This window comes from Meles meles, chromosome 1 (assembly GCF_922984935.1).
Source record: "Meles meles chromosome 1, mMelMel3.1 paternal haplotype, whole genome shotgun sequence".
NCBI classification, from domain to species: domain Eukaryota; kingdom Metazoa; phylum Chordata; class Mammalia; order Carnivora; family Mustelidae; genus Meles; species Meles meles.
The window spans coordinates 185,059,497-185,084,867 of NC_060066.1; the positions used below are offsets into that span (position 1 = coordinate 185,059,497).

Consider the following 25,371-nt stretch of genomic DNA (forward strand, 5'->3'; position numbering starts at 1 on the left):
TTGATTGGGACATTTAGCCCATTAACATTCAGGATAACTATTGAGAGATATGAATTTAGTGCCATTGTATTGCCTGTAAGGTGACTGTTACTGTATATTGTCTCTGTTCCTTTCTGATCTACTACTTTTAGGCTCTCTCTTTGCTTAGATATTTCCTGTAGAGCTGGTTTGGTGTTTGCAAATTCTTTCAGTTTTTGTTTGTCTTGGAAGCCTTTTATCTCTCCTTCTATTTTCAATGATAGCCTAGCTGGATATAGTATTCTTGGCTGCATGTTTTTCTCGTTTAGTGCTCTGAATATATCATGCCAGCTCTTTGTGGCCTGCCAGGTCTCTGTGGATAAGTCTGCTGCCAATCTAATATTTTTACCATTGTATGTTACAGACTTCTTTTCCCGGGCTGCTTTCAGGATTTTCTTTTTGTCGCTAAGACTTGTAAATTTTACTATTAGGTGACGGGGTGTGGACCTATTCTTGTTGATTTTGAGGGGGGTTCTCAGCACCTCCTGGATTTTGATGCTTGTTCCCTTTGCCATATTAGGGAAATTCTCTCCAATAATTCTCTCCAATATACCTTCTGCTCCCTTCTGTCTTTCTTCTTCTGGAATCCCAATTATTCTAATGTTGTTAAGTCTTATGGTGTCACTTATCTCTCGAATTCTCACCTCGTGGTCCAGTAGCTGTTTGTCCCACTTTTGCTCAGCTTCTTTATTCTCTGTCATTTGGTCTTCTATATCACTAATTCTTTCTTCTGCCTCGTTTATCCTAGCAGTGAGAGCCTCCATTTTTTATTGCACCTCATTAATAGCTTTTTTGATTTCAACTTGGTTAGATTTTAGTTCTTTTATTTCTCCAGAAAGGGCTTTTATATCTCCAGAGAGGGTTTCTCTAAAATCTACCATGCCTTTTTTGAGCCCGGCTAGAACCTTCAGAATCGTCATTCTGAACTCTAGATCTGACATATTACTAATGTCTTTATTGATTAGGTCCCTGGCCTTCGGTACTGCCTCTTGTTCTTTTTTTTTGTGGTGAGTTTTTCCGCCTTGTCATTTTGTCCAGATAAGAGTATATGAAGGAGGAAGTAAAATACTAAAAGGGTGGCAAAGACCCCCAGAAAAATGTACTTTAACCAAAGCAGAAGAGACCCCCAAATGGTGGGGGGAAGAAGGGGGATAAAAAGAGGTTCAGAAAAAAAAAAGAAAAAATTTAAAAAAAGAAAACAAATAAAGAAAAAATATAAAAAAGAAAGAAAAATATATATATTGGATAAACTAGTTAAAAAACGTTAAAAAAGAAAAGGGTAAAGGTTTAAAAAATTTAGCAGAAGAAGAAAAAAAATTGAAAAAAAAATTAAATTAACCACAAGACTAAAGAATCATGGGGAGAAAGCAATGAGTTCCATGCTTTGCTTTCTCCTCCTCTGGAATTCTCCTGCTTTCCTTGGTAGATGACCTTCGTCCTGGCTGGATTTTTTGTTGATCTTCTGGGGGAGGGGCCTGTTGTAGTGACTCTCAAGTGTCTTTGCCCAAGGCGGAATTGCACCACCCTTACCGGGGACCGGACTAAGTAATCCAGTCGGGTTTGCTTTTGTTCCCTGAACGCTTTCCATAGAGTTCCGGAGGATGGGAATGAAAATGGCGGCCTCGCAGTCTCCGGGACGGAGGAGCCGCCTGGGGACCCACTCCTCAGTGCGCCCCCAGAGAACAGCGCCCAATCACTCCCATATCCCCGGCCTCCGGCCATGCTCCGAGCTCACCCAGCCTGTGACCAAGCTGAGAGCTCAGTCCTCAGCTCTCTCTCTGTAGCAGGCTTACCCGTTCTAATACCTGCAAGCTCTGCGACACACCGACACCCCCGATCCTTCTGTGACCCTGCGGGACCTGGGGCCACACTGACCCCGCGTGGGCTTCACCCCGGTTTAGCCTCTGGAGCAATGTCCCTCAGTGGAACAGACTTTTAAAAGTCCTGATTTTGTGCTCCGTTGCTCCGCTGCTTGCCAGGAGCCGGCCCCTCCCCCCGCAGTCTATCTTCCCGTCGTTTTGGATTCACTTCTCCACCAGTCCTACCTTTCAGAAAGTGGTTGATTTTCTGTTTCTAGAATTGCTGTTCTTCTCTTCGATCTCCCGTTGGATTTGTAGGTGTTTGCAATGTTTAAATAAGCTATCTAGCTGATCTCCTGCTTCCCGATGTAGTCTCAGCCTGCTACTTCTCCGCCATCTTCCTCTCTGGCTTTTTATAGAGGTTTTCCCAAACCGTGTTTTAGGAGATGGGTTTTGAATAGAGGTATGAAAAAAAAAAGGAACGTGAATTGGTGAAGCGTGACTATGTATCATAACGTAATGAAAACAGGCTGTAGTAGTGGGTACGCTAAGTAAGTTTTACTTCTAACAGATTTGTCAGAGGGAGCTATGCTGAAGTGTCAAGATGTTTCGGATTGATAAAGAGGGAACATAAAAATTCAATAGAAATTACCAAGTAAATGCTTTGGGTCTGTAGTAAGACAGTTTCCTAATTAAAGCAGGGAATGAGGATGATGATGACAGAGAAGAAGGAATCATCAGTGCACATTAACTTCGATTGAGTGTCACAATGGCCAGGTACTGGTCTAAGTGCTTCCTGTGTATCTGTTTATTCTCCTAGCACCTTAGTGAGCTAATTGCTGTTATTGTCTTTATTTTGCAGAAGAGAAAACCAAGGCAAAGAGGCTTAAGTTACTTGGCCAAGGTTATACAACTAGTAAGTGATAGAACCAGATCTGAACCCTGGCAGTACTGCTGCAGGATCTTCATAATAGAAGAGAGAAATCTAGGGATATTTGGTAAAAATACCCTTGAGCTTGGACTAAGATAATTTGTCTGAATAATTAGGACGTGTGCTAACCCATCACTGTAAAGAGATAATAACCAGACCGTAGAGGTGTAATGTTGGAAGGCAGAGTGTCCAGTCAGAATAGTATACTATGGATTAGGTGGAATGGGAGGGAATAAGAAGCAGATACATTTTACAGTGAGACATGTTACATAGTCATTGAGTTTCACCTTGACAAGACCAGAAAGCAGCTAACTTTCCCTGCACACATGAAAGCTGCCCCCAAATGCCTAAAGTGTAGGCATACTCAATTGAGGTAGAGATGAGCAGTGATTTTCAAGGAGCTAGGTGACATTCAGCACCCACCCCCCCCCCAAGTATGTTAGAGTCAGTGGAGGTGTCTCATCAAACACATGCCATTCTCTCCCTTTCCGTGTTGTTTCCCTAAGGGACCTTGTTGCTATGTAACTCCCTGCCATTGCTGTTATCAACATTTACCGCCTTGGACCACTTTCTTTTTAATGTATGTATGTGTTAAAATTATTTATATGCACTATGAAATTTTGGCAATAGAAGTATACCGAATAAAAAGGGAAAGTATCTTGCTGTCTTAAGATATCTCTTTAAGGGGCACCTAGGTGGCTCAGTGGGTTAAAGACTCCGCCTTCAGCTCAGGTCATGATCCCAGGGTCCTGGGATCGAGCCCCACATCGAGCTCTGCATCAGGCTCTCTGCTCAGCAGGGAGCCTGCTTCCCCGTCTCCCTCTCTCTGCTTGCCTCTCTGCCTACTTGTGATCTCTGTCTGTCAAATAAATAAATAAAATCTTTAAAAACAAATAAAAAAAGATATCTCTTTTAAAAGTCCAATTGTAGATGAAACTACTGTTACTAATGGAAGTATGATGGGATTCCCTCGTGGTTATTGAGATGGAAGAAATACTGAGAATTACTTTTCTAAGGCCAAGATCCACAGCCAAGAATGGAAAGAATTTCCTAGGGAGGTGTAGGATCTTCATCATTGGAGGTCTAAGACGGGACTCTGTAGGGATGCTAGAAAGAAGATTCAGAATCTGGCTGGGGGTCGTGGAATTGGAGGCAGGGAAGGAGGAGACATTGAACTAATGGCTTTTACTGTGTCTTCTAAACCTGTAGTTCTGTTTACAACTTCTGACCCAATTACCAACCACAAAGGAGAAGATGCAGATTTGACTGGCATGGATGACTTGAGTGGACAACAAAATAGTATAAGAGAAAAATCCAATGTATAAAATCCAAATTTATAGAACAGGTTACTTTGCAGTAAAACATTGAACTTATTTTAATAAAGGTTTCTTTAACCATCTTGGTGTGCTCAAAATAGACTTCATTTTTTTTTTATTAAAAATTCCACATACACTAAATTTTGTATTTATTGCATAAAATAAAAGCATCATACATTGTTCATTATTTCTTTTCTTTCTTTTTTTTTAAATTTATTTGACAGCAAGAGAGGGAACACAAGCAGGGGGAGTGGGAGAGGAAGAAGGAGGCTTCCCACTGAGCAGGGAGCCTGACATGGGGCTCTATCCCAGGACCCTGGGATCATGACCTGAGCCAAAGGCAGATGCTTAATGACTGAGCCACCCACGCGCCCCATTGTTCATTATTTCAAAGAAAGAAGTTATCCCAGGTTATCCCACCTGGTTTTAAGTTGTAATGGATAAGGAGGAAATAATTGGCCTGGTACCATGATGTTGCTTCCCATAGACTAACAGTGTGATAGAACTTAAAAGGGATCTTACAGATCATGAATGAAGTTCAGCCTCTTTATTTTACAAATGAGGAAAGTAAAAACCAAAGATGATGTGTTCCTGGCTCAGTCTCACGGTAGCCTAGCTGGAACTTGCCTCTCAAAGATTGGTGAGAAGGTAGGTAAAGTGCCCTTCATGGTGCCAGTTCACAGTAGTTGCAGAAATAGAAGGGAAAGAAGAAGATGATGCTGCTGTTACTTCTTCTGCTCACATCACATTTCTGCAAGCCTTCAGAGAAAAAGTCGGTATTGTAGAAATATGTGCCATCCATGCTGTAAACCTAAAGTTGTGCAGTGTTGAAATGATGAAATCAGGAGGTCCATACCCCCAATAAAATTGTAAGATATCATATTTGGAAATCCCTTTTAAGGTTACCTAGTCCAACTTCCCTCTTCCTTCTCATGATTTAATACTTCCACCAAGAATTTATCTTACCTTTGCTTCCATACCCGCCGTAATGGCAGGTTCATACTTTTCCTTCTCAGAAGTTTATCTCCTTCTCAGAGTTAAACTCCTTCTCAGAGTTTATCTGATGGTTGGATACCTCTGACTGCCAGAAGGTTCTTCTAGTAATGAGCTGAAGCCTGTCTACCTGTAGCTTCCACCCACTAGTCCCTAGTTCTGTTCTTCGGTGTACTATTGAACAAGTACAGTGAGTCTCATCTCTCCTCTACATGAGGACATGCTGGGTATTTGCAAACAACTCTCCTGTTTCCCGAGTTGTCTTTTCTCCTGGTTAAGCCTCCACAGTTTCTTGAACCTTTACTCTCCTCATTGCTTTCCTTTGAATAGATTGTGTGCCTGTATCTCATTCAGAGTGTAGGGTCTAGACTTGAACATAAAACTCCACCTCCAAAGTGTTCTGACTGGCAGAGTAGATCAGCCAGTACTGTTAGGTCCTTTTCTCTGGATAGTATGGGAATTATGGTGCATTACTTAGTTCATGACATCAGATCCATGTAATTCTGCCAGGAAGTATGATGTGGTACCACTGGTTCACTAAATGTCTTCCCTGTTCAGGAAACAGGAGCCAGAAGATTTGTAGAAAGCTTTAGCCTCGCTTATGCTCTGGATCCCACCCCTGTAAGCCTCTGGAAAGGGTACACATTATACATAGTTGAAGTCTTCTAGGACTGCCTGCAAGACAAAGGGAGTTATAGCCTCTCTGTATTTTCATTAGCCATTGCGTGCTGCTTTGCTTGTTAGAGAAAATACTGATGTTCTGTGGGGTTCTTCTCTCTGTGTGCACGTGCAGAGATAGATAATTGCTACAGAGGGAGTGGGGGAGGGATGATTGCCAAGGAGAGATCTGTTCCATCTTCTTTGTTCACATCTGCTGCATGCGCAAGACAGGATTTATTGCTCTCTTCGAGAATGGGATTGCCTAGCTTGCTTCCCCTTCCCCCTCTTCTGGCAGATCATCCCAGAGGAATATTACCATCTCATCACACTTCTCTCTGAACAGAGTAAAAGTCAATGAAGGAGAGCTGGAGGCAGAGAATCAGCTAAAAGGCACTAGGAATAGTTGCTAATAAGAGAGAGTGGCTAATCAGTGGTACATTCCAGACTAGTCCCTTGTCCTGCCTCCTCTGTAGGTTGTCCTCCATGGCCACAGTGGGACAGGTGTTCTCCCAGATTTTCCTTTTTGATCTCTGTGCTTATCGGCATAGGATTATGGTTTATTAAAATCACAACTGTTGTCTAACATTGAAAGAGTTCTCTCAGGGGTTTTCAGAAGTACATTTGATGTGTCTTTTTTCTATTTTCCAGTTTCTGAGAAAAACATCCCTTCTCTCTTCTGTCCCTTCTTCCCTTCCTCCCCACCCCTTCCCCTCTCTCATTGATATGTGCATGTAAGCCTGCGTTACTTCTTTTGTGTTTTCCAAGCTCTATGAATATTTAAAACATGGTACCTTTGGACATCCTCCATTTAATCTAGTTTTAGCTCATTAAATCCCAGACTGTGCTTAATATTAATTTGGTGTCCAGATCAAGCTAATAATCCTCAGTGCTTCAGTTTTTGCCTTAGTAAAGTAGGTAGAATATCTAAGTTGGGCTATTTAATGTTAGAAGCATTTGTAAGATTTCTTTCTTGTATTTTTGTCTTTTTTTTTTTTTTTTTTTTTGAGAGAGGCAGTGTAGTTAAGAGCATAGTTTAGTTTCAGATACTGGCTTTTCTACTGACTATACCCTTTTAGACTGTTACCCAGCCTCTCTGGGTATTACTTCCTCATTAGGTAAAAAGGAATAATGATACCATACTAAGTGGTATCACACTGGTGATGATTTAACAAGATGGTTTTATTGAAATAATTAGCACAATATCTGGTACATAGTAAATACTTAAAAATAATAGCTATATAATGTTAATAATAATTATTGTTACTATATAAGTGATAATTTGTAACTAATTTTTTTTCTTAATATATGAAGAATTTCTTTTACTTTCCCTTGCTTCAGGGGATGGCCTGTTATGATTGTTTTGCCATGTGTTGAAAGGATACTTCCATAGACTTGTAAATTTTCTGCTACATATTTTTTTTCTCTCAAGGGTTTCCAGAAACACCAGAATCTTTACATCCTCTAGATCTTGTATTATCCACTATAGTCACCACGAGTCACATATGTTCATTTAAATTTAATAAAAATTAAATACAAACAAAAATGGAAGTGTTCGGACACACTGGCCACAATTGAAGTGTGGAAGAGCCACATGTGGCTAATGGCTGCCCATTAGATGATACAGAACATTTCTGGCATCAAAGAAAGTTCTATGGGACAGCACTGCTTTATTTTACTAGTCTGTTATGTTGTGGTCTTTTCTCAGAAATCAAAGAGGCTATATTTTTTAGGATGTTCCACAGATTTCCCTCTTAATGTTTCAGGGCTCCCCAGACATGCATTTGAGGATTCAGGTTACTCTTCTTTTTCCAGAGCCTTTTTTTTTTTTTTTTTAAAGATTTTATTTATTTATTTGACAGAGAGAAATCACAAGAGAGGCAGGCAGAAAGAGAGGAAGGGAAGCAGGCTCTCCGCTGAGCAGAGCGCCCGATGTGGGACTCGATCCCAGGACCCTGAGATCATGACCTGAGCCGAAGGCAGCGGCTTAACCCACTGAGCCACCCAGGCGCCCCTCCAGAGCCTTTTAATGTCATTACGGTCTTTTGGAATAAATAAATACACTTCTACTTCCCCCAAGAAGATTGCATTATGGTAGTTTTTTAAAGGTTCCAGTCCACAGTATGAGGAAGCCAGGGGGAGAAAAGGAAAAGTAGAAATAATTCTAGCAGATATTCCTTAGAGTCAATACTCAAAAATTAAGTATTTGAATCCTTAGAGACTAACTAGTAATAGGATGCTCTAATGTCCTGTGTCCTCTTTGTAAATACATTGTATGACTTCAGGATCTCAGTTTTCCTTCTGAGAAAGCTAGCAAACGCAAGTTTTTCCTTAATCCCTATTAACTGTGTTACGTGCTTTTAAAGCCATTTTTTTTTCATTTATTCTTCACAAAAACCTAATAAAGCAAGTAGCATTGGGATTATCATCCCTATTTTACTGATAAGAAAACTGAGGCTCCGTGCAATTAAGTTAGTTGCCTAAACTCTTTAAGGGAAAATAGTCTTTAAGGGAAAATACATTTGACATTCAAAACAGGATAGAATTTTAACTTCCAGTTTGGTATTTGTTTTGTTTTATTTTTATTTTGTTTTGCTTTATTTTACTACCAGTCAGATTATGGTAAAAGAAAGAGTAAAGATTCTTTAGGGCAACATGGAAATTGAATAGTGTCACATGAGGCAGGCCCTAAAAGAATGATTACAGCCTCATTTGTCCTATGACCGTGTGTGTGTATTAGGGCTGGGTAGCTTAAACAACAGAAATTAATTTTCTCACAGTTTCTAGTCTGGAAGTCCAAGATCAAGATACTAGCAGGGTTTGTTTCTGGTCAGGCCTCTTCTCAGCTTAAGGACAAGCACTTTTTCAGCCACATCCTCACCTGGCCTTTTACTCTGGGGAGAGAGAAGGAGAGGGAGAGGGGAGGAGAGAGAGATCTCTGATGTCTCTTTCTCATAAGGACAGGTTAGGGCCCCACCCTTATGACCTCATTTAACCTTAGTTACCTCCTTGCAAGTCCTATCTCCAAATACAGTCTCTTTGGGAGTTAGGACTTTAACATAGGAATTGTGGGGGAGCACATTCAGTCCATAATACCATGTTAATGGATTTTTAGTATCTTTTGAGTTTTTGGCTTAACGTGGTTAGTTGGAAATTATATTTATATGCAGTATTTGCATGGGACCAAATGTAGCAGATACCCATATTCTTGATTTCTGTGAATCTTGGGGCTTAGTTAAATTAAACCAGTGGTCCTTGCTATAAGGTACTATCCAACCCTGAGATACTCTAATAACCAAGTAAGATTTATCTAAATGTCCTACTTTTTAACTAATGTAGCCAGTTTTTAACACGTCTTAGTACTTTAAGGGGTAATAAGTGTCCTCCTTCCTCCCACCCCCATTTTACAGATGGAGAAATTAACATACAGAGAAACTGACTTGTCAGAGGTCAGAGTAAGGTATTGGTGGATCCAGGGATAAATCCCAAACTTCTTAATGCCCTGACCAGTTTTAAGTCCATTGACTATGCAGCCTAGTGGTAAGTATCTTTTTACCCTATTCTGGAATTAAGAGGGATTAAGAAATTTAGTAAGGACTGATTCTAAGGAATTCCTCACTACTAATTATATCATTCATTATCCATTTCTTTTAGCCATGATGTCTTTTGTCATTTTGTCATCAATTTTTCAGGTCATAGAAGGAATTGAAGTTTTGCTTTTTAAATTCCTAAGGATATTTCTGTAACAGCTCAGCCACACGTGAGATTATTAAGAAAATAAAGAAAACTATTATTTAATGAATTTGTTCTCTACATTAGGCACCATGTTAGACACTTTGTCTCACGTTTAAGTATTTAAATGTCATTAAAACTTAACAACAATTTCACGAAGGTACGTATTCTTGCTATTTTTATAGTGATAGTTTTAATAGTATTAGTTGAATTTAATAAAAACAACTTATAAGTTTCAGAGTTTAGATTTTAAAGAAAATTTAGAAGAAACTAAGACCCTTATCAAGAATCTTTAAATATAAAAACTAAGAACCTTATCAAGAATCTTTAAATATAAAAATCTCTATTTTAGGCATAGGTTTCTGGTTTATTATGTCTTATCCCTTTTTTATCCTTTGCTTGGGATTTTCTGAGGTGGGATGATTTGTCTTATCTGAGATTAGTTAAATTTGCTCTTCTACTCGCCACTAAAATCACAAGAGTTTCTCTAAAGCCTTTTCTTCTATCCCCACATCTAAATAGTTAGGATTCTTTTAATTACTAGAGAGGTTGAACAACTAAGCCATGTGAAAAGCAAGGGTGTAATGAGCCTTCAGAGCTAAAGTCCCATAAACCATTAGTATATTCTCTCCTCTGTCACTCACCTCTACTTCTCTGCCCGTTGGCTTCTTTTTGCTCATTGTAGATCTACTTTCTCTATTATAGTAAAAAAAAAAAATACAATCACTGGCATTGACCACGTTTTACTTCTCTTAGCATACCCCCTAACATGCCTCCCACTCCAGCCACATTGGACTACAGTTGCCCAGCATGGCACTGTCCAACAGAAATAGAACGCAAGTCACATATGTAATTCTAAATTTTCTAGTAGCCACATTGAAAAAGGTAAAGAAGAAACAGGAGTTAATTTTAATAATATACTTTATTTAGCTTAGTGTATCCAAAATGCTATTTTGACACAGAACCAATATAAAAATACTTAATGAGCTATTCTACATTCCTTTTTTTCACACTCAGTCTTCAGAATCTGGTGTATGTTTTGCAGTTATAGCACTTCTCAATTTGGACACCAAGTTATGTCAGAAATACTTGATCTGCTTTTAGATTTCAACAATTTTCAATTGAAAAAGTAGATTCTCATATCCAGTTTTATTCCAGACAAGGTAGAGGGATGGGGTAACTGGGTGATGGGCATTAAGGAAGGCATGTGATATAATGAGCGCTGGGTGTTATATGCAGCTGATGAATCACTAAATTCTACCTATGAAACTAATAAAAAAACTTTCCCTATAACTGTATTGAGTGTCAGTTATGAATTTAAATTAATAAAAAATAAAAACAAAATTAAGTATTCACTTCCTTAGTCATAATAACTACATTCAGGTGCTGCATATGGCTAGTGGCTACAATATTGTACAGAGCAGATCTAACATAATGCTTCATTGCTCCATTTTTTTCTTTACATTATTCCCTCTCTATGATATACTTTTCTTATTACTCCCCAAGACTCAGTTCCTTTTCCATGGCCTTAATTTCTTCTCCCACCCTCTCCCCAGATAGAACTGGCTCCTCCCATCTCCTTTACCTTCTTAGCCCCTGTATACTTTCAATGTAGCACTATAATTCTTTATCACACTTACTTAGGTATCTTTCTCCCTCTTCTAGCCTGAAGGGAGAGTACCTTGTTATTTTTTGAATCCCCCACCTGGCACAGAGCTGGAACCTATGTGTAGTCAAAGAGTTTTTGTTTAAAGAGTGAATGAATATAATTTCAATCTGGAAGTAGGAAAGGCTTTAGAGGGTTATTTTGAAAATAGCAAATTGGAGGGGCACCTGGGTTGTTCAGTCAGTGAAGCATATGCCTTTGGCTCAGGTCGTAATCCCAGGGTTCTGGGATCAAGCCCTGCACCGTCAGGTTCCCTGCTCAGCAGAGAGACTTCTTCTCTTCTCCCTCTCCCTCACTTGTGTTTTCTCTCGCGCGCTCTCTCTCTCTCATAAATAAATAAAATCTTAAAAAAAAAATAGTAAATTGGAAATAGAATTTAAATGTCAAATTGAACAAGATTTAATAAGAAACAATTCACTATCTTTTAAACCTATGACATATTCATTCATTCATTTCATGGACTGAAACATGAGATGTAAAGGAGAATGAGATGTAATTTATACTGCTAAATAGTTCATAGTTGGAATGTTTGCATGTGCTCAAACACACGCACACAAGGTATGGATGCATTGCTATCTCATAATATTGTTTGTTGCTTAATGAAATAGAACTCCAAGATTGAATAGGATCCTAGAAGTTTATGTAATTAATCCCTTTCCAACCCATAAATTCCTTCTCAGCTTGGAAAAGTTTCAGCATCTTTGGTGATAAGTGGCCATCCAGCCTTCTGCCTATACTCTTTAGAGAATGAGTAATCTGTCCTCTGCAGGATAGCTCTCACTGTCAGGAAGTCTCATTCTGAAATCTGCTTCCCTGCAATGAATGCTGTTTCAGATGCCTCCAGTCAAAAGATCACATTTTTGGAACCTCTGGTTTAGAATGTCAACTTCATGAGAAGGAGGAGTTTTTATCTGTTTAGTGATCTATCTTCGGTGCCTATAATAGTGCCTGACAAATAACAGATAATACATGTTTGTTGAATTAATAAGTCTATAGAAACTGGATTCAGGCATTAATTCAATTCAATTTATCTGTGAACTATCATTGCGTATCTTTCATTGCTGTTGCCTGACCAATCATTGCCCCCATGGCACTGTTAAACTTTCTGAGCCCCAGAGTCTTATTCTTCACTTGCAAATAGATACTGGTAATACCTGAGATGATCTGTATGAAAATGCCCGGTGCTGGGCCTCATATGTGGTAATGATAGGTATTAGTTGAATCTGAAATGGATTCAGTATGGCAACCTCTGAGCCTCCTGACATCCCAGAAATGCAAGTCCATTTTTTATTAATTGAGTTTTTAAAATTGTGATAAAAGGGGCACCTGGGTGGCTCGGTCAGTTAAGCATCTACCTTCAGCTCAGAGCATGACCCTGGGGTCCTGGGATCGAGCCCCACTTCGCAGGCTCCCTGCTCAATGGGGGCGGAGGTCTGCTTCTCCCTCTCCCTCTGCCCCTCCCCACCACTCATGCTCTCTCTCTTGCTCTTTTTCTCTCTCTCAAGTAAATTAATAAAATCTTTTAAAAAATTGTGATAGAAGATATAAACTTGAAATATACCATTTTAACCATTTTTAATTGTAGTGGAATTGAGTACATTCACATAATTGTGCAGCCATTTCCACCACCCATCTGCAGAAATTCTTTCTTCCTGCAACACTGAAACTGAAACTCTGTACTCATTTAATGATAGCAAGCACATTTTTAATATTAGCCTAGGTACTGAAATAGTAAATCTGTATGGAAAAATTTCCAAAATCAATATATAAATGACTACTCTATTATCTGAAGTTTTCAACGATCTATTTTAAATTATTCTTTATTTAGCATAAATAATTGATATCTAATTATAATGAATTCTGTATCTAAGTATCCATCTATGTGTCAAAATTGTCTTGATGAAAGCATGCATTTAAACACTGACTTCTTAATATGTGTGATTTTCTCACATCGCATAACTGTTTCTGAGTTTGGTAAAAAGACACTGTTTTTTTCCTGTTGTTTTTCCACCCCTTTTCTTTTTTTGAGTGCTTGCTGTGTACCAAGCCCCAGGAATACTGACTAGGTTAGTAGCATTTAGCTCTGACACTGTGGAGCAGGTATCGAGGTGGGAAATAGAGATGGCACTCTGCTTAGAGATGTTGCCAGAAAGCCATTATGAAGTAACATTTATCCTGGACCATGGTGAATAAATAGGAATCCTTCCAAGTAGAGAAGTGGGGTGGGGGGTTAAGTTCAGAAGCAGAAAGCGTATGGCATGTCTATTATGGAGACAGTCTGGAGTTTGATCTTTAAAGACTTTTAAAGGAGTAGTGACAAGTTTAATCTGTATTTTAGAAAATGAGTGCTTGAGTATGGATTAGAGAGGGATGGGGTCCCACATGGGACTGAAGTAATTATTTCTGTCAGGCAGGTGAAAGATAGTGAAATCTTAAACTCAGAATAGGAGTAGAGGAGACAGTCGTTTCAGAGGGAGAACTGACAGATTTTGATTGCTGGTTGGATCCAGAGGACTAGAGAAGACAATTAAGGAGGACTCCTGGTTTCTGATTTGTCGCTGTTAACTGGGAGAAGGACAACCAGAGAAGAAATAAGAGAGAGAATATGCCTAAGGAGAGAGAATAAAAGAAAACTGGTTATTTAAAAATAGTAGCTGCATATCATAATGTATTTTAAAACGTGGCCATTAATCTTAAAATGTTTTGGGGGAAAAAAAACAAGCTCCTTCTCTTTTATGTATGGAATTCTATCAGAGGCAGCATTCTGTTCATTTAAGAATTGATACAGGAATGATTCCCTAATCTACTGAGTAATTTATGGTGATGCTTAAAAATTAAGTCATTTGTAATGAATGTAGTTGTCTCCTTTACTTCTCTGGGGGACTGCTTTCTAGGTTCCAGTTGTTTGTGTGAGGAGTTTCAAATATTTTTTCTCAGAAGTTCCTTTTTCATTGTCTTGTAGGGCCTTATTTGATGCCTTTATGCCCAGTTAAGTTTGTTAATTATTCTCTTTATTTTGCTTCATCATTGAGTCTGGCTTTGTTTTTTCTCTTTACTAGAATGTTTTTTTTCTAAATTGAATTTGGTTGCTTTTGAATTGTTTTATTAGTTTTATTAGTGATCTTATAGCCTGCTTTCTATTTATTGTGGCTCCTAAATCTGTTTTGTGTATACCGGTAGCTCATCTTTACATAAGCAATAGAAGAGTGAAAACTTGTACATAAATGGAATATATATTGTATATTTAATTTTTAAGACTATGTTTAATTATAAAAATAATTTTTGAAAATTTAAATATAAATTTAATTATACCCTAATATCTTTTGTCTCTGTCAGCAATTTTTTAGCCTGATCAAGTTTGCAATCTTTATTCATGATTTAGAGAACAAATGTGGCAGTTACTAGAAAGACCGGGGACATCCAACTAGGAGAGAAGGCAAACACTTAGGGTGGAACACTAGCCAATGTGACTGGAGTGCAGTGGAAGAAGGAAAAGTCATATGGGGCAAGATCAGCCAAATACTGCATAGCTGGGCAAGGCACCCTTAACTCATTGGGGAGCTATTGGGAAGCCACGCTTAAGCAGATGTTTTATGTTTTAAAATGCTCACTCTAGGGGGGCCTGGGTGACTCAGTCCATTAAGCATATGACCCTTGATTTTGGCTCCTCATGATGTCATGGTCTGAGGTCAAGCCTTCCCTCCCTCTCCCAGCTGGACTCCGCACTCGTGGGGAGTCTGCTTGAGGTTCTCTCCCACTTCTTCTCCCCCTCCCTTCACTCTCTCTCTAAAATAAATAAATAAATCTTTAAAGATAAATAAATAAAATGCTCACTCTGAGCCCTGTATGGTGAATAGGTTGGAGTAGGCCAAGAGTGGAAGCAGGAATTCTAGTTAGCAGGCTGTCCTAATGGTCCAGGTAAGAGGGACAGTGCCTGGAACTGGAATGTGAGCCATGGGATGAGAGTGGTAAATGGGTTGGGGACATGGTCCAGCAGATCTTACTGAGTGGATGTGAGTGTGAAGGAAGTAGAGGCATCAAGGATAACTTCAGGGATTTTTGGCTTGAGCAACTCGGTGATGGAGATGCTGTTCACTGGTTTGGAGAAAACAAAAAGAGGAACAGTCTTCCCCAAGCCAGTAAATGGCATCTCCAGCACATCTAATTTCACTCATATGTGGAATTTAAGAAACAAAACAAATAAGCAAAGGGAAAAAAAGAGAGAGAGACAAACCAATAACAGATTCTTAAATGTAGAGAACAAGGTGATTACCTTGGATGGTTACCAGAAGGGAGGTAGGTGGGGGATGGGTGAAAAAGATGATGGGGGTTTAGGAGGACACTTGTGATAAGCACTGGCTGATGTATGGAAGAGTTGAATCACTATACTGCACACCTGAAATTAATGTTACACTGTATGTTAACTAACTGGAATCTAAATAAAAACTTAAGAAAAGAGAAGAACAGATTGGCAAGAGATAGCATTTTGTTTTAGCCATGTTAAGTTTGAAGTGTCTGATTTGATAACCTTGTAGAGACAGCCTATAGGTGGTCATATACGTAAGCATGGAATTCCAAGAGGAGGCCAATGCTAGATATATGAATGATCTCAGTGGAGTAGTAAACAGAGAAACCCTGTTTGAATGAGGAGGTAATGTGAGGAAGTGAGGAAGCAATGAGTATAGACAAATCTTAAAATAAAATAAAATTCCCTGAGTTTTAAGTTACTAGTTTTTAAAATCAGTACTTTTTAATGGAAACAACTTGACCAAAAATCTGTCACAGAATTTTGAGACCCATTAAAACAAAAAGTTTAATGAGGAAAAAATAAATAAATTTCCCTGAGAAATAGAAGGATATAGCAGGAGGGATATATGTGGGATTAAGAGAGGGGAGGTGTTCTTTTGTGTGTTTGTCTGGTTTTTGTTTTGTTTTTTATGTTTTTATTTTTTATTATGTCTAATTAGCCAACATATAGTATATCATTAGTTTTTGATGTAGTGTTTAATGATTCATTAGTTGTGTGTAACACCCAGTGCTCATCACATCACGTGCCCTCCTTAATACACATTCCTGGTTATCCCATACCCCGATCCCACTCCCTTCTGTAACCCCCAGTTTGTTTCCCGGAGTCCAGAGTCTCTCGTGATTTGTCTCCGTCTCTGAAGCCTTCCCATTCAGCCTTCCCTCCCTTCCCCTGTGGTCCTCTGCACTATTCCTTATATTCTACATGGGAGTGAAACCATATAGTGATTGTCTTTCTCTGCTTGACTTATTTCACTTAGCATGATACTCTTCAGTTTGTCTGTAGGAGATGATGGAGCAGTAAGGATGCAGGTGCAAATGGTCTATTAGAAAAGGAATACTTGCAAAGTCCTTGAGAGGATGAGAGGAAGTGAGATCTGGAGCAAAACAGGAGCGTTCCCTTTTGATAAAAACAGGCACTTCATCCACAGCAATAGGAGAGCAGTCAGACGGAATGATGAGTGAGTAGATTCATTCATTCACTAAACACTAACTGAGGACCTGCTCCTATACGGTACACGGGGGATATAGGACTCAACATGATCAGGTCTGTACCTTCCTGAAAATAGTGGCATATAGAAGGTTCCTATCCCTTATTTCTGTTTTCTCAATGAACACTGAATTAACATCATCCCTAAGAGTAAAGGTGAGGGAGGGAATATTTGGAGAATGAGGCGAGGGAAAAATATATGAATTTTTTTGAAGGTGGAAAAGCAAACACAGTAGGGAAATGTGGTATGATTTCTAGATGGTGTTAAGTGGCATTTGAGAATTATGGCCATGAGTTTAAAGTGAGACCAGTAAGCTTGCATTTGTTTGTCTTTAGTACTTGTGAGCAGTAGGAGTAGGCATGGTATATAGGTGGATAAGTGACTTTAATCAGAGTTAAGACCGAGGCTTTGCTAGGCAAATATGACCAAAAAAAAAAAGGGGGGGGGAGTGGAAGGGAGTTAAGAGTGTTTGCCCAGGAGTGTTTTTAATGAGGGACGATGGGATCTGAGTTGGTTAAGAAGGGAAGTAAAAACATGATAGGTAATTGATGGTGAGAAAGTGGTAGGGTCAGTAGATTAAAGTTTCAAACAAGGAAAATGTATTGACATTATAATAAGTAACTTATCCTCTTTATAGAATATTCAAAAATATATGAGATTAGAAGATGGGGGGGAACAGGACCATCACCTAACGATAACCAGATGTTTATATTTGCTGTTTGCTTCTTTTTTTTTTTCCTAGTGATAACTTTGTAGGGTTTTATTAATTTTCTAGGGCGGCAAAGATTACAGACATGGTGATTTAAACAAATTTATTTTCTCATGATTCTGGAGGCTAGAAGCCAGAGATGAAGTTAGAGGCAGGATTGTTTTTTTCTGAGGCCTCTCTCCTTGGTTTGTAGATGTCAGTCTTCTCCCATCTTCACGTGGTCTTTTCTTTGTCCCTGTAGGTGTCCAAATTTCCTCTTCTTTTAAGGACACTAGTTTTATCAGATTAGGGCTCACCCTAATGATCTCATTTTAATGTAATTACTTCTTTATAGGCTCTATCTCCAAATACAGTTACATTAGAATGTCAGGGGGTGGTTGGACACAATTCAGTCCATAACAGGGGTGTTCTTTGTTTCATAATTGCAATTACTTCATGAATATAATTTTTGATCTGATATTTTATTAGATAACATCATATCTTAAACATTTTCCTGTTTTGTTATGTCGCCTTTGTAAAAATTTAATAGCTGCAAAATACTTTGTCATGTGATTGATGTACAGTGATATCTTAGTCTTGTGAACATTTAGTTGCACCCCTTTTTGTTATTACTAAACAAAAATGAAGTTTTATAAATAAAACCTTTTATCTATCTGTATTTTGGAACATTTCCTTAGTATACAATCTCAGAAGTAGATTACTTTATCAAAAACTATGAATACCTACTCTTAACTTAGAGAATTATTGAATCTTGCATTTCCTTTTCACATGACTGTCTTCTCTCTTCCTCAGAAATAGACTGGAATGATGTTAGAAAACACAAATATGGTCACCTTTCAGAGTCTGCATCCCAATATCAAGGTAAGGAAACAAAAACCTCTGTGTAGCATGGAAAAATTTAATCTGACATCTCTTACCATGAAACCTTTGTTGTTAGAGGTCTGTGGTACAAAACACTCACTGGCTAACACACAAGCAAATATTATAGTTTGTAGAGGTATCTGCCCAAAGCAGTTTGCTTTGTTTTAAACCAGAAATCAGGAAACTTAGACTCTGAGTACAGGTAATTCCAAATTATCTAAGACTTTAGCCTTGGGAGTGAGGCAGAATTGGGTGATATATTCCACAACTACTAGTAACACACTAATAACACACTCAGATATCTTTTAAAATGAGAGGGTTGGATTACACAAACTCTCAAGTCTTCATTTTACCCCAGAACGTCACCTTTTTATCCTTTTGGTATGTTTGTCACAATGACTTATGCTGTAACGTTTTTTTCCTTTAATAGAAGCTACTGACATCCTGGAACTAGGTAAGATTTCTTTCTTGTATTTCTGTTGAATATGGGTACTAACCAAACCAGACATTAGAGTGTGACTAGGAAAAGAATGCCATGCTGTCTGTCTCATGGACTAGGGAGTCCTGTGCTCAGTTGCCTCAGGAGCCCATGCAGCCAGTCCTCTGAGCTGTCAGGCCAAACCCTTCTTATCAGGAGGCGCAGACCAAGCTAACAAAGATGGGGAGGGGAGAGTAGTTAATTACACAGAGTCCAAGGAGGCCCATACAGGAAGCTTCTCTTCACTCACCAAATCCATAGCTAATGCAAACCCTGACTGTCTGTAAATTAGAACTTGGAGGGATTTTCCCAAAAGAAATTATTCATGAGATATATTGAACTGAAGTTTAACCTAAAGATTTTCTAAATTTTTTAACTAAATACAATCAGAAATATTAACAGTTGAAATAACAAGAGTCAAACTGCTACTACGTTTAATTTTCATCCCTACAGGGTGTGTCTCAGGACTAGGATTTGAGAAATAATGTTAATCATTCTTAATCAGTCTTCAGGATTTCTACATAAACAAATGTCAGTCTTCTTAGTCCCTTAAAGTCTTTCTATATGTAACATAAGTATGACTATTCTAATGCCTTTATCGGTTTTTGTTCAGATATTTTTGTATATTTTGTTACTGCAACCTCACATGTTCAGCTCTATTATTATCAGTGTCTTTATGCTCCCTCTTGCCTTTTCTTCCAAGAACATTACTTTTATTGCCCACTGACAGAGAGGACAACGCAGAACACTAGACTGGGAGTCAGAACTCCTGGATCCTTTGAAAGCCAGCTGTACTTTGAAACTTTAAAATGTTCCTCCATAGTTTTCTAGCTTGGAAAATGGGCATAGTGATCCCATTCTCCCTACTTCACGGGTTTTTAAGAAGATTACGTGAGCTAATGGATGTGAAAGCATCTTAAAATACTCTCAAATACTTTCCAACTTTGGAGGATTGTTATTTTCATTCTGTTGAGGGATTAGCCTCAGACATAACTCTAAGTCAAATCTTGAAACAATCTTTGAAGTGAAGCATTCTATGAATATGAGCTGAAGAAATGAAATAATGCAGGTAAAGGGCTTAGCACTTGATAAGCAATAAATGAGAATCACTTTTTAACGACTTCAAATTTGCCTCAAGCTTTCTAAGGCACTGGTGTATGGTAGAAAAAGCATAGACATGAGAATCAGATAGGCCTTGGTTCAAATTCCTATTCCCCACTTACCAGTTTTGTGACTTTGGGAAAATTAATCTTTCTGAGCCTATTTCTTCATCTTCAAACTGGGAATAAAACCTACTTTTCAGGTTTTAATGAATGTGAGAGATAGTGAACACTGTATGGCATGGTGTAGGCATATGGAAGGTACTCAGAGCTGGGTTCTGTTGCTAATATGAATGGTGACAATTCCGTATGGTTCAGTGACAGGGGATGCTGTGAACAGTCTCTTTTGTTGATTGTGAAAAGTGGATACTCATAAAATTTGAAAGTATATTTTTCCTTGTGCAAGGAGTAGAGGCTGTGCTAACATAGCACAGGCATAGCTAGGCACAGCCACTGTTGAGTTAATCCTGCATATTTCATTTCCCCATCAAGCATGGAGAGCAACCCCAAATATCAAATTGAAATGAAATTCAGTAGATTTCTAGAATTTCAGAGATTGGAAGAGGCCTCAAAATAATCTAACTTGGCTTAGCGTTTCAAAATTGGACATTTTGAGTATCTTATAAAGATGCCTTGTCTTGAACTCCTCAAATTTGTTGGAGACTTATAGCCTCCTCAGGAACTTGCTTCATATTCAGAAAAATATTTATTGGGCCAAAATCTGTTTCTTTTTAAATTCTGTCTATGATACTTACAACTTTTAGGGCAATATAGAATAGTTTAGCCAATTTTTCACTCACCAGCCTAGTTATTAGAAAAGTTAATTTCTAGTATGAGAAATTGTTATTTCTAGTTATTAGAAATAGTTATTAGACTATTATTTATAGTTATTAGAAAGTGTTAAGGACTGCCTTCTCCTTGCCACTCTTACCTTCCTAGTTGAAGAACTACCATCTCATACCTAGATTATTAGAATAGCTTCCTAACTAGACTTCCTGCCTCCAGCCTTGTCTCCCTCTAATCCGTCCTTCACACTGCAGAGAGAATGCCTCCTCCCCCAGAACCTTCCATGCTTCCTCCTCTCATTAATGTGGTATAGGAGGTTCTCTGGTCCCTGAACACCACTTTGATCTAAAGCCTTTTTTCTAAACTACTATTTTATTAACTCTACCCATTAGCCATACTAAAATACTCAGATTTTAATACTACCTTGTTTTACTTTTGGCCCTTTATACATGCTTTTCTTTCAGTCTGAAAAAAAAAATTCTTAAAAGAATTTTCTCTTGGGGTGTCTGGGTGGCTCAGTCAGCGATAAGTTGGGGAGCTTGGGTGGCTCAGTCAGTTAAGTATCTACCTTCCACTCAGGTGATGAGCCCAGGGTCGTGGGATTGAGACCCTCAGCAAGTTCCTTGCTCAACGGGGAGTCTGCTTTTCCCTCTGCCCTTATCCCCTGCTTGTATGCACACTCTCTCTCTCTCTCTCTCAAGTACATAAATAAATCTTTAAAAAAAAAGAATTTTCTTTCTCCTTGACTGACTTCTGCTTATCCTTCTACACTTTAACTTAGAAGTGGAGAGGTTACTTCCTCTGGGGATCCTTCCACAAGTTCTCCTGTAGCACCCTCCTAGCCAAGCACAGCACGTAGCATAATTTATTACAGTTGGCGGTTTCATCTCTGCCCCTCACTGAAGCTCTGTGAGGGCAAGAACGATATTTTGATCACAGTTGTATCTCTAGCACCCGGCACAATACTTTGATACACACGATAAATATATTTGCTGGATGGATAGATGGAAAAATGGCTCTAAGACTTTGGTTTTTTTCTTCATGCTGAATGTTCATCATTCTTTCAGCTGCTCCCTCAGGTGATGAGGTTTTGTGTCCCTTCACCACTTAGGTCACCATTTAGGCTTTGGTTTGTTCTGTCCCTCTCAAACTATAGCTCCCAGAACTAAATGTAATATCCCGGGTGTGATTTCACTAGTCCAGAACAGAGTAGCACTGTGGCATACCTGCATACCTGCTTCTTCTTTTCACTCACTTTCATTCACTGTACTTTTAAGGAGCCTGTGTTAAGTGTCAGGCACTGTATTAATCAGTGAAGATTTAAAAAATAATAATAAAGATAGCGGCTACCTGTAAAGAACTTAAATAATGGTGATGGTATGATGTGAAGAGTATGAAAATAAAGGTGTGAATAGGATGTTACGGGAACTGAGAAATGGTGGGATTTGTTCTGAGAAACAGAGAGAGTCAGACATTTTGCGGGGGGGGGGGGCTTGGTGTTTTATATTTAGTTGATTCATTAAAAATTATCAAATTCCTCATCTAAAAGGCTTATGGACACTGTTTTGAGAATGAACAGCACTGTGTATCTCATAAACTTAAACTTTAGACATTTTAATTAACTGGGTTTTGTTAGTTCTGGTTATGCCATAACTTATTAATCATTTGAAAGTGCCAAGAAGGGGCGCCTGGGTGGCTCAGTGGGTTAAAGCCTCTGCCTTCGGCTCAGGTCGTGGTCTCAGGGTCCTGGGATCGAGCCCCGCATCGGGCTCTCTGCTCCGTGGGGAGCCTGCTTCCTCCTCTCTCTCTGCCTGCCTCTCTGCCTAGTTGTGATTTCTCTCTATCAAATAAATAAAATCTTAAAAAAAAACAAACATTTTTTTGAAAGTGCCAAGAAAGCGTGGTTGAGGGTATGCCTTATGAAAAGTACTTGCTCTGTTTAGATTGGTTTTGAAATTGCATGAAACAAAGTGTTCCTCATGCTGGAATAGACTGATGAGAGGGACAGAACACAAATGTATATAAGAAATTAATATGCGATCAAAGTGACATTTCAAATCAGTGGGGAGAAGTTGATTTATTTAATAAATGGTGGTGAGCACATTTATTGAATAGAGGTGAAAAGGAAAGCAACATCTTTGCCTTATCTGTCTCACAAACTAAATTCAAAGTAGAGCAAACTTTTAGATGTAAAAAAAATGAAACCTGAGAAATCCTAGAAGAAAACATGGTTAATATTTCTTGTATACTGAAGTGACGAAAGCATGATATGAAAGCCAGAAGTCATAAGAACAAGACTGAGAAATTGAAGGGCAAATCCTAGAAGACTGGGACAAGTGTCTCAGGCAAAGGACTAATATCTTTAATCTACATGGAACTCTTAGAATCTGAGAAAACTGAAGAATGCCTCAGTGAAGAATGATTAAATAAAATGCAGATAGATTAATAAGCCTAAAAAGATCTTTAACTTTATTAGTAATCAAAGAATTGCATATAGAAGTATAACAGTATTTTTTTTTCTTCTCTGCTAAGATTTATCACAAGTATAGAGAATGTTAAAGCAGTTTTAGCAAGAATGTAAGAAACAGGGGTGCCTGGGTGGCTCAGTCAGTTAAGCCTCTGCCTTCAGCTTAGGTCGTGATCCCAGGGTCAAGCCCCGCATTGGACTTCCTGCTTGGCAGGAAACCAGCTTCTCCTTCTCCCTCTGCCTGCCACTCTGCCTACTTGTGCTCTCTCTGTCAAGTAAATAAAAAAAAATTAAAGAAAAAGGCTATAAGAAACATATTCTTATGCACTACTGATAGGAATTATATTGTATCAAAATAAAAATATGTCTGCTCTTTGTTCATTAATTGCCCCTTAGGAATTTGCCCTCAAGTGGTAATCTTAAAAGTGTTAAAAGATGTGTGTACAAAAATACTCATCAAAAATTAGAAAACACTCAAATAACCATTGAGATTATTTAACAAATACTTTTGTTAATTAATGTGAATTATGGCACATATAAGCAATGGAACAGTTTTCAGACAGTAATCTTGGAGTAGAATTTCTGATCTAAAGACTATGATTTATGATTGTCTTTCTTTCTCTTAGGAATTTGGGTTCTGCACTTAAGGTGGAATGGGGTGGAGTTATTATAGAGAAATGGGACCAAATAGTAGCCAGCGTGGGTGAAGGTACCTCATGTAACCAGATCAGATTAGCAGCATTTGAGGGGTTTGGGACATCTTTAGAAAGAGAGATTGTACATATTATGCCTGGGACCAATGGGTAGAGGTTAGAAGAAGGCAGACTTTGCCCAACTATAAAGGGTAAAGTCTATCCATTTGTACTATTGAATAATAACTGAATAAGGGGGTTTTCAGCCTTGGAAGTATTCAAGCGAAGACTGGAGGGAGCTTCAGGTCTCAACTTTTATATCGCTTCATCAAAATGCCTTTTTTAACCATCTGCCTAAAATAGTACACACACCCCGTCGGCACTCTTTCCCCCTTCCCTTGCTTTCTTCTTTATTTGAAAAAGGCCAAATAAAAAGTATTTCTGTTGCCCTCTAAACCAATTGACATATATTTATTTGTTTATTTATTGTTTTTCTTCCCCCTCAGAGAGTAAGCTCCTTATGGACAGAGACTTTGGCTATTTTATTCTTTGCTATCTATCACCAGTGCCTGGAACTAGGGTTGGTGCATGGTAGGTGTGCAATAAGTATTTGTTGAATGAATGAGTATTAGGAAGAGGATTCATGCATTTGACTTGGTGGATCCTTGTGCTTTACATTTTGGGGAATTTCAGTTTTTTAAAGGTACTTCTCTGTAGTGTGTAATTTTCTTCACGGCAGGGAATTTACTTCCTAATAATAACTGTCAAGGGGTACGGATTAGAGTTTAAAGAAAACTTTCATAAACATTATTCAGTAATATAAATGAGATGACTGGCTTTTTCTTACCTGTAACGTCTCAGTTCCAGTGTTTTCTGTGTAGAGCATCTGTCCATAACTTCACCATTTAAGATAGTTACCAGCCTCTGTGTAGTACAGTATTTTATTTCCTTCAAATACTTATCACTCATTACTTTATTTATTTGGTTATATGTTAACTGTGCCTCATCATGCACCAGCATGTAAATTCCATGAGGGCAGGAACCTCCTGTCTTACCCTAGCACTGAGAATACTGCCTGGCACGTAGAGGAATATTCAAACACCAATTGAATGAATAATTAAGATCACTCTGTAAACTATAAAACATTATATTTAAATGAGTTAATAATATTAATCTTCACAGTAATCCTTGACCCCGTAATGAATTAGATTTTTCCTATTCTGCATTCTCAAGGCAACCTGTACCACCTCATTAACTTACATTGATCATAATTGTACCAGATTATTTGTGTTATTATTTATTTAATATCACTGCTTATTACTAAACTGCAAGCTTTATGAATTTAGGAGCCATGTCTATCTTGTTCCTCTTACATTTAACACAGTGCCTTTGTACTTGGAAGTTTAATAAATATTGAATGAATGAGTGAGTACATGTACAATTTTGCATGATAGATATTATCTCCATCCTGATGAGTAAACTAATGCTTGGAAGGATTAAATAACTTATCCAAGATAGTTATAGAAACAAGACTTTAGGGGAGCCCGGGTGGCTCTGTTGGTTAAGTGGCTGCCTTCAGCTCAGGTCGTGAGTGATCCTAGGGTCCTGGTGTCTAGCCTTGCATTGGGCTCCCTCCTCAGTAGGGGTCTGCTTCTCCCTCTTCTGCCCCTCCTCCCTGCTTATGTTTTCTTTTTTTCTCTCTCTCTCTCT

At 38.5% G+C, this 25,371-nt stretch overlaps 1 protein-coding gene across 14 annotated transcripts in view; it reads left to right on the forward strand.

The window, feature by feature from the left end:
* The window catches only part of SCMH1 (Scm polycomb group protein homolog 1), a 182,533-nt gene that overhangs the window by 43,594 nt on the left and 113,568 nt on the right, over positions 1-25,371 (forward strand). For 9 of the 14 annotated variants that reach the window (XM_046005952.1, XM_046006008.1, XM_046006032.1 and 6 more), the window contains 2 exons: positions 18,130-18,198; positions 18,629-18,652. In XM_046005952.1, coding sequence (XP_045861908.1) covers positions 18,130-18,198; positions 18,629-18,652 — 93 coding nt within the window. Of the gene's footprint in view, positions 1-9,124; positions 9,255-16,510; positions 16,599-18,129; positions 18,199-18,628; positions 18,653-25,371 lie in introns of those variants that run through there. The other 5 variants (XM_046005959.1, XM_046006025.1, XM_046005967.1 and 2 more) reach the window with 5 other exon arrangements.